This window comes from Lolium perenne, chromosome 4, assembly GCF_019359855.2.
Source record: "Lolium perenne isolate Kyuss_39 chromosome 4, Kyuss_2.0, whole genome shotgun sequence".
Taxonomy (NCBI): domain Eukaryota; kingdom Viridiplantae; phylum Streptophyta; class Magnoliopsida; order Poales; family Poaceae; genus Lolium; species Lolium perenne.
This window is the reverse complement of record NC_067247.2, coordinates 338,193,718-338,203,530: the sequence shown is the minus strand read 5'-3', so window position 1 is coordinate 338,203,530 and position 9,813 is coordinate 338,193,718. Positions and strand designations below refer to the sequence as shown.

General features: G+C 42.2%; 1 protein-coding gene across 1 annotated transcript; it reads right to left on the bottom strand.

The window, feature by feature from the left end:
• Window positions 1-2,433: 2,433 nt before the first annotated feature.
• Window positions 2,434-6,205, bottom strand: LOC127296582 (metal transporter Nramp2). Its single transcript, XM_051326718.2, has 4 exons — window positions 5,583-6,205; window positions 4,017-4,153; window positions 3,272-3,924; window positions 2,434-2,890 (listed from the first exon to the last, which is right to left on the bottom strand). Exons 1-4 carry the CDS (start codon window positions 6,131-6,133, stop codon window positions 2,684-2,686), a joined length of 1,548 nt encoding a protein of 515 aa, XP_051182678.1. The 5' UTR covers window positions 6,134-6,205; the 3' UTR covers window positions 2,434-2,683.
• Between the last annotated feature and the right edge of the window lie 3,608 nt (window positions 6,206-9,813).

Below are 9,813 nucleotides of genomic sequence, written 5' to 3'. Positions count from 1 at the left end.
TCTAGAGTAGTTACTCAAAAGTTTCAGTGGGCAAAAATTCATTGGCCAAGACCTGTAATTTGCATGGACTATCCACTCGAGTTGGCTTTGCCATTGTGCGCATGTGAGGTGCAGACAACGTAATTGAAGGGCATTTCATTTCAAGTTGTGCAAAGAAATGGAGAGTGTAAATTCTTTACTTTTCTTGTATTTTAGTATCTAGAAGGAGAAACTTGTCATTTCCTAGTATAGGGGCACCTGATAGCGAAAGATGCATGTAACACATGTACTCGAATAACCCCACCGCTTAAAAAAACTTTAGTGTTTACAAATTTATTTATTACACACTCGATCTTAAATTTGACCTTAAATAGAGTGGCATTTCTATTTTGAGGTTCTTGCCTCTCCTCTTCGATCTCAATGTATTCCACTTCGTTAAAGCGGCATCAAATCGCAAACTAGGTTCCTTTAAGTTGTGAGTGATGAATTTATAAATGGTGGCATCATCCTCGGCTTTAGTGGTGACGACTTTCTCCCTCTCCTCGAAAAATTGACTTGGCGGCAGTGGAGAATAGGTGTGGATGCATAATTGTTGTGCTTTTCGCAATGAATTGTGGAGAGGAATGGAGGGTGTAAATTCTTTATTTTCCCCTCATCTTGTAGTACCCTAGCAGGAACAGTGGTAACTTGGTCATTTCTTAGCATATTGAAACTTGAGAGAGAAAGATGCATGTTACACATGGTTAACCTTGCGGAAGAGCTTCTGGTTTTGGATACTAGGTGCAACCGGTTGGTGACGGTAGCACAACGTTTTTCCAGCCGGTGCGGCTGGAGTGCTGATAGGCGGCTGACATGATGTTGTAGAGGCTCTTCATGGCACTGGCTTTTTTTTCTTTTGGCCCATCTTTGTTGAGACGTTCTGTGATTCATGAGATGTTTTTGTAATTCTCTGAATACTTTTTCTTTAAAGTAATAAAGAGGTCATATGCATCTATTGATGCATTGAAACCGAAAGTACTAAAAAAAGTATGAAGGAACACAGATCCATCCGTTATGCAAGACAAAAGCTCCCATCTAAAGGTTCAAATAATAATCAAATGATAGATTTGTAGAAACTGTTATGTATTTTTCATATCTACAACTTTCAAATTAAACTACGTACATTCCTAGAAACCTTCCTTCACACAACCCAGGTAACTTCATTACCTTCCCAACAGAACATTACGAATGTTCTCTATCTACTGCACCTCACCCACGTGATAAAAAAGTTCAGGAGAATTAGACGCTTGCATTACCACACAGTACTCCACAGGTACTGAACACGAGCATATTTGTTTGGAGGATATATATTTACTATTATGTGTTTAGCACTCTTTTTATTTTTGGTGAATCGTATTGTCCATCTACAGATATTATTCCGTAATATAAATATAGATTGTGTGCATATATACATATTTTTATTGTCGGAGAATAGTGTTTCCATAGGTTTGAATGGTTTCTTTTATCTGGCAGATAGAAATTGACGAGTTTGGATCTTGGTGGTGAGGTGGAATTGGCTTGGAGTTTCGTGACTTCAAACAGCGACTTGTATGTGGAGTTTCGTGACTTCAAACAGCGACTTCCTAGGAGAAGTTCAGAGTTCTATCTCTCATGGCGAAAGTCCAAGATCTGGCCTTAATTGATTGTGTCTATCAATGTTCTTGTTGAAGACATTGTTTTGAGAGGGAGGACTTTCTTCAGGGTGAAAACCTAAGATCTATGATCGGACGACGGTAGCGTTTGGGCACTGTTTCCTTCTTGAAGGCGTCGCTTATGGAGAAGCTAATCTTCTGGTGTTGTCTTGGTGGTGTCGGTGTCGTTGTTTCATGTTTTCGATCCCTATAATTTTTCTCTCTTTTTTGGTTGTGTGCATCCTTTATGCCATTAGGGCATGATGTTATTGCAGAGGTCGGGTGTAATTGGTATCTCTTCGATATTAATATATACGCTTCATCGAAAAGAAAAAAAAAGAAATTGACGCGTATTTTGACACAACAGACACCCTATCAAGCCTACTGACACTTGTCAAGCTCATATGCAGGACTTGCTAGAGGACTAATCAGTTTTATTTTTTGTACATACTGTTGGCGTGATTTCCTTGAATCTTGCAGCAAGACATGGACTGGTACAATCACGCAAAAGATACTTTAAAAAAAAAAGGGGATTAAAACCCCGGCTACGGCCTTTTATTAAAAAGTTACGAGTACAATGTTTTAGAACCACTCACACAAAAGATACTTGATGGTTTCCAACCCTTTTTCTTCATAATTTGACCACACATGTACAATTCAGGCGCGAAATTAAAAGATGTGTTATCTACATACATTTACTTCATTTTATCTTTTTAAATCCAGCAAATAGGAATGATAGCATAGCATTCGCCTTTGATCATTCTCCAGAAAATGCAAAGAGACAGACTAAACCATCTACTGTATTACCACCCCAAATACATGAATGTTGGTGCTGTTTAGTTTAAGCCCAATCCTAAAGGGGAAAACTGCTAATCCAGAAATACAATTATACAACAGCAATGATATACAATATAGACTTCTCCCCTGGAGCTAATACAAATAGCCGTACAAGGTGTACACTAGGGAGCAGCTTTCTTCCAGTATTATCCGCTTCAGTTCATCTTGATGAATGAACATGGCAGTCTCGAAGGCTCTCATGAGCTCTTCGAGACTGATGAGCGAAGGCGAGAATACAGGGTGGTGTTTCTCACGATAAGATAGACGACGAATGCAAGGTAAACAGCCAGCACAACCGACAAGCTTGAGCGAACAAATGTGCCCCGGACTTCGTCGGTATAGAAGGACAATACAAGGTATCCGTTGATGAGCATCAAAAATATCGTGACGATCCAACTAATCACCTAAAGAAGAGCACAAAACAAGTTAGTATAGCAAAACCAGGGATCAAGAGTGTTACTATTTCTGCAAAGTTGTGGTATTGTCTATCCTCCCCCACCTATCCAAAAACATATATCTTCAGATTTTTTTTTCTCATCTGGGTACTAAGTGAGTATAAAAGTTGTTGAGAATCCGCCAAAGTTGAAAGTTGACTATGTAGCTGTAGGCACCTAATTCAACTCAGGGTCTGAAATAAGGACTCTTTGCTCAGTAACTATAATCTTATGTGGTGACACGACCGAGAATTCATACGTCAAATGTAAAACATGATAAAACTAGTAAAGTTCACTGCTAACATGATGCTATGAGTTCTATGACAACCAGAGAATCAAAGAAAAACTTACTTTGGTGATAGGACCAATCACAAATGACCCCATGAGCTGCTCACTCGAAACAAGGGTGATGAGAGGAATCAGTGCAAATGGAATCTGTATGGACTGAAGTACATTGAGTGACTCATTCAGAACGTCCATGGTAGGATCTTCAGTATCAAAAAATACAGCCACGATCATAGTTGGGATAATGGCAAAGCTTCGTGTGATCATTGCTCGTAACCACTTCTTCAATCGAAGATTAAGGAAACCTCCCATGACAAATTGGCCTGCATATGTGCCAGTGATGGTGCTACTCTGTCCAGACGCTAACAACCCAATAGCCCAGATATAGAGGACAGGAAACAGCGCAGATCCGTATTTGTCCTGTAAGTACTGGCCAGCATTCTCAAGACCTATGTTCTTAGCTTGTTCAGTCCCATAAAATCCTTTAGCAAAAACTGTTGTAACACATATGTTAATGAAGAAAGAGACGATGAGAGCGATAATCGACTCAATGTTGTAATAGTAAACTGCTTCTTGAACACGGGATTTCTTTTTTGTGTCAATCTTCCTGGACTGCACCAGTGCTGAGTGCAAGAAAACATTATGGGGCATGATAATGCACCCCACAATTCCTACCGCCTGCTTGATGGTATTTGAGCTCAGCTTTGGAACCACCAAACCTGAATATAAAAAGGACCAATTAAACTCTTCAATTTCTCAAAAGTGCATTAATAAACAAAAGCATCTGCCAACATATCAAACTGAGAATTACCAATCAGAAGCTCCTTCCCATCAGGCTTCGTTTCACCAAACATAATCGCAAATGATATACCCATGGTTGCAATCAAGACAGCAAAAAATGCTTCCAGTTTTCTCACACCATAGTTCTCCAGGAATAGAAAGATGAAGCTGGCATCAAGAACATGTCATATGAGCCAAATATATATTTATCAGTTTTGCTGAAAAGGTTCTTAACTATATGAGGAAAGAGGCAATTGATGCTACATAAACAAATCTGAAGTCAAAATCAGACAAGATTGGATAGCTCAATAGAAGATAAACGGAGAAGGAGAATCCTAATCTTTTTGGCATGACTCTTTGAAATAATAATTCGATCGGTTTCATTCCTTCCAGTGTCATCAATCACATCATCCAAGCAGCCCTAACCGTGTAACCATTGTTAATCCAAAAATGAAGAGGGCTAACAGAGAAGCAGTTGGTATAAGTGTACGGATAATAGACAAAAATAAGCCCATATTTTAATCTATAATGAGATCGTATCCACAAATCAGTGACCAATAAACATGCAGTATTGTCTGACCCACAAGATATAAAAACTAATAGCATTAAGCCACAGTTGGGCATCCAAACATGCTGACTTGATGATATCGACAAAACTAATATAAAGAAAAAAAGATCAACGAAAGTGTGAGGACAACACCAAACAGTTGACAGGGCAACCTCATTTAATTCGCAAGCAGCGCCAAGAGCCCCCTCAGAACACTGCCAGACTCATATCAGCAGCTTATTGGTCAGTTGACAGTGTTTTTCTGACACACACAAGATATCAAATTGAGAGAGTAAAGACACAACTGGACCTCAAAACATGGTGAACTGATGATATCGACAAACTGACAGAACAAACCAAGTCTAAGAAAAATATCAACCAAAGTGTGCAAACAACACCAACAGTTGGTACCGCAACTTCATTTAATTCGCAAGCAGCGCCAAGAGCCCTACTAGAACACCAAAATTCTCATATCAGTAGTTTTATCTCCAGCTTAATGTTTGCCTGTTTTGTTCTCTTGCGCCAATTTTAAGCACCCAGATGATGCCCCAAACGTGTGAAACTTTTCAGCAAGCAAACCAACAACAGGAAGCAAACAAAGAGAACAGCCCCACCCGGAATCGATTCTCTATAAGCACATCACACCAGATGGATGCAGACTGCACCGTGACCAAACAAAAATATGACGGAACCAACCGAATCCAAGGGAGGCAGTGATCAAAGCTAAATCAATTTATGCGAAGAAAGGTGCCATCCATTCGAGTCCAACCCCCAACTTTGAGAAAATATATCATGGCTCTGAATTCAAAACCAGAAAAGAACAAGAGCAGCGAAGAGCAAACCGAATGTCCAAATTTACCAATCACGAGAAAGTAACAGCATGTTGTTTGTCATTCTGTACGGGAAAGGAACCCCTTAACTAACTTATATTCGCGAATTTAACCAACTACCACCCAAATCTGTCTCCTGAAGTTTCGAGTTGGTTACCAAGATGAGGAAGAGAACAAAATTGGAACCGATTGTTCCTAGCAGGAGCACGAAGCGACTCACCAGTCGAACGCGGTGATGACGACTCCGCCCCAGAGCGGCACGATGCCGCCGGAGAGGATCTTGATGGCAATCGCGCTGCCAATGACCTCCTGAATGTCTGCGCCGACGAGCGCCAGCTCCGTCATTACCCAGAGCGCGCGGGTGGCCCAGGTAGGGTACTCCTCCCGGCAGAGCTCGGCGAGGTGCTTCCCGGTGACGACCCCGAGGCGCGCGGAGAGGAGCTGCACGAGCGCGCCCATGACGGTCGCCCAGAGAAGCAGCCAGAGGAGCTGGTACCCGGCGGCGGCGCCCGCCTGCAGGTCCCCCTCCAGGTTCCCCGGATCCAGGAACGCGATGCACATGAGGAACCCGGGGCCCGTGAAGCGCCATAGCTTCCGCCACGAGAAGGCCGGGCGCGCGCCGGAGCCGTCGTCGTCGGCGGCCTCGTCGTCGGAGACAAAGATGGAGACTTTGTCGTCCGAGTCGTACGCGCGCTCGTCGTACTCGTCGGAGTGGGAGGTGGAGGGGCCGGCGCCCGGGAGGAGGCTCTCGGCGAGGTCGCGGGACGCCATGGGACGGGCCGGGAGGATGCGTGCGCGCGTGGAGGAGTGGGGTGGGCGAGTGAGCCGGGAGATGGGAGTTGCTTTGTTCCTCCACTATCCGATTTTATGGTTCGATTTCTTAATCCGCCATTAATGGTTTTTGTACACATCTCGCATCGAACAAAAAATCAAAAGAATTTCGTGCATTTTACATCTTCTGAAAAATCAAGAAGAATCGGCATGGATTGAAACCGCATCGACCACGTCTCATATTTTTGTTTGTTTGTCTTTTTCTTTTGCGATTAACATGATGATAAACAGCATGTTTGTGCGTGGCAGAATTGACAGCGGAAAGTGGACGCACGATTCTATTTTATGCTTTGAGACATCACGTTGAGTAATGGAACTCTCTAAAGTCATGATGCGGTTAACAAAGTCCCTACGCAAAACAAAACAAATAAAGAATGAATATCAAAGTTATCTGACTTCGTTACCGACTGATCTCTCCTTTTCTTTAGAACAGACTTGTTTATTGATCTGATTACATCCATCAGACTTAAATTCATTGAGCAATTATAATCACGATCTGTCGTTGTGTGGATGCTAGTAACATTATCTAGATTTACTATTCTTATTGGTTTTTATGTGGCGTGAAAAAAGAGTGTTTTTTTACAATCAATACCACATATATTTATAGTACTAATAAATAGTACATGGTAGAGATACACAAGCTGACTCCAACAAATATAAAATAAAGTATAAAAGAAGCGAGTAAATCATTGAGATTTTCAAATTCTCCTTTCTTTCATGACACAATCTTATAGTTCTCGGAAGGAAACCAAAAATAAATACCAACCATAGACCTGAAAATACAATTGAAGGTTCTCCCATTGTTTTAACTTGAGCCGCAAGAGTACCACCACCAGTATGCCAGGAAAAATTAACCGAACAGCCTGATCGACGTCGTTGGAGAGCCGACAGTACGAATCACCATTGTCGAGGACGTAGCATCCCCTACAAATATTGCAAGGATAATCCTCCTCGGGGCAACCATGAGAAAAAATCCAAAATCGATCTGGCGAAGCAAGATCTGAAGATCCATACCTAGATAATTATAATCCACCAATACCACTCCGGTTGCGCGTTTGGTTAATTTGGTTAATTCGGTTCCGGTTATACCGGTTTTTTAGTTAATACGGTTTCAATACTTCGGTAAATACGGTTTCGTATAAAAATACGGTACGGTTTCGGTAATAACCTAAAATATCGGTTCGGTTTCGGTAATAACTAAATTAACCGCAGTTAACACGAATTGTTGAATAGCACATACATTTTATGGACATATATTTCATATTTATTTTATTTTTATGATTAAACGGAATGTTTTGCAAGAGCAAGACACAAAAATAAAAAACAATGCGGCCAAAACAGAAATGTAGCTAAGGTTGATAGTCACGTGTGCCCAAATCGAATCAAAACAACACGTATGTACCATCACACTGGAATTTCTTCACTATGTAAACTTAAATTCAAATCTTATGTAAACGTAGAATGCGAAGTTTAGCTGGATAGGAGAGAAAAAGTGTTCGCCAGCTGGGCAATTCGGTTTCATTCGGTTTAACTGAATTATTTCGGTTTTTAACTGAATTAACTGTTTCGTATATGGTTAGCTATTTTGCTAACTGTAACCTAACTTAAAACTGAAAAAAAACTATAATATGGTTACAGTTAGGTTTTTTCGGTTCGGTTTTCGGTTTCAGTTCGGTTATGCACAGCCGGAAATACCACCATTGACGCCATGAATGAGATCTTGTCGTCGAAAGAAGGACTGAAGTATACTTATTGTAGACGATGACATCTCCAATGTGGCGAAGGCCAACAAGAAGATGGCTACCAAACCCTAACCTAATATGTTCAAAACCCTACTTTATGAAAACTCCACGCATAGATCGGGTTCCCCACCAATCCCAACGCCGACAAGGCTAACCGGAGGAGGGGGAACCGATCTATGGTGGAGGCGGAAGTGCGGTTTTCTTCTAGGCGGCGGCCGCAAGTAACGAGTGCACGAGCCGTTGAAGGTCATGAAAAAAAAAAGAGTGTTGTATTTTGAAGGAAGAGTGTGTCGGTTTCATGCTGAACACTGCACTTCCATCTCTCTCAAAAAGAAACTGCACTTCCATCCCATAAAAAACATAGCCCTTCCACTTTAGCTTGTTCCCTACAATAAGAAAAATTATGTTTGAGTTTCTGAGATCATGAGTTCCTTCAACACCAAGTGAGAATCAACGACCCCCCTCCCCCACACCCTTGAAAGTAGATGATACAATGTTCATTTGCACCTAAGGGGTTGTTCACAGACATAGGGTTAGGTTCCGAGCGGTGCGCTAGTACAATGAGTGCACCGCCCGTCGAATAAAATTATAGGATTCTTCCTCACAATGGTGGCATCCTCCATGGTGGCATCGGGAAGATGCTCGTCGTCGAGTTGGGTCGGTGAGAAAAGAATTTCTATTTGTCTCAAGCGGTTACTTTATGTACATTTGTGCCAACACTTGGGATGAGATGGACATTCTGGAGTAGGGTTGGTGGTTTGGCAGAGTGGATACACATTTTTCCCTTATTGGGTTGTGGAGATGAAATGGATCCATGTCTAGGTTAGCTTGTGGATGATCTTTTTTGTCTATGTGCCACCAACACGTGCATCCCTGCTTGAAATGGACCAGGAACTTGGCTCATGTGCTTACCTAGATCGAAGATGGTAGAGGTTGAACATCTCCTACGGTGGGCATCTAGGTGGCACTAGAGTTTTGTGACATGCATATTTTTGGTGTGGGCAAAGATCACATTGACCTTCTTGTAGTTTTCTATACCTTGGGGTTCTTTTCATCAATTTTCTAGGACAATTGTCTTCTTCTTGTCTCTAGCGGGTATTGTGCATGTTTGTGTATTGTAGCTGTTAAAACTAAATGTGCGAATGTTAGTTCTCTTTTGTGCAGGTAAACTCTAGATGAAAATATGGCATTTTGGTTCATAAGTTTGTAATGGTCTCTTTGTATCTACTATAGCATACAAATGAATTTGGAAGACTTCAAATGTTAATCCTCGACTGTTCTGAGTCTACGTATGATCCACATTATTAGACAAACCTGGTCGCTCAATTATAAAGTGCGAACATATTTGATCTTCCACGAAAACTTAGAACAACTTTGAAAAGTGCCACTGGTTTCCGAGACTGGGTAGCCTAATCAATGAAGTAAGAGCATGTCTAACAGGCCCCGTATTTCGCTGCCCCGTATAACTCTCTTATTTCGCCCCGTATCGAAAAACTGCTCCATTTCGAGCCATTCCGTCTAGCAGACCCCGTATTTCGCCCGTATTTTCAAAAATAAAAACCCCGGTAAGTTCATCTTCATTGATCATACTACGGATCATACATACATTCCGATCATACTACGGATCATACTACATCTAACTACGGATCAACCTACGTCTACTCGTCAAGGATGACGTAGGGGATGAAGGCGATGGAGGCCGCCTCCTCCTGCGCCTCCCGCGCCTCGCCTCGAACTCCTGGACGGCGGTGATGGCCGCCGCCTGCTCCTCTGCCTCCGCCCGAGCTTTCTCGGCGGCATCCGCCTCGGATTCGGCCACCGCACGGCGGAAGGCCGCCTCCTCCTCTGCCGCCTCCTCTTCCTCCTCGCCGCCTCCGC

What these genes read in the sequence shown, in the direction of transcription:
- LOC127296582 (XM_051326718.2), bottom strand. Translation starts at nt 6,133, where the DNA reads ATGGCGTCCCGCGACCTCGCCGAGAGCCTCCTCCCGGGCGCCGGCCCC. An exon ending in GTCATCACCGCGTTCGACTG is followed by an intron (nt 4,154 to 5,582) that starts GTGAGTCGCTTC and finishes TCTTGATGCCAG; the next exon opens with CTTCATCTTTCTATTCCTGG. An exon ending in TGGGAAGGAGCTTCTGATTG is followed by an intron (nt 3,925 to 4,016) that starts GTAATTCTCAGT and finishes TTTTATATTCAG; the next exon opens with GTTTGGTGGTTCCAAAGCTG.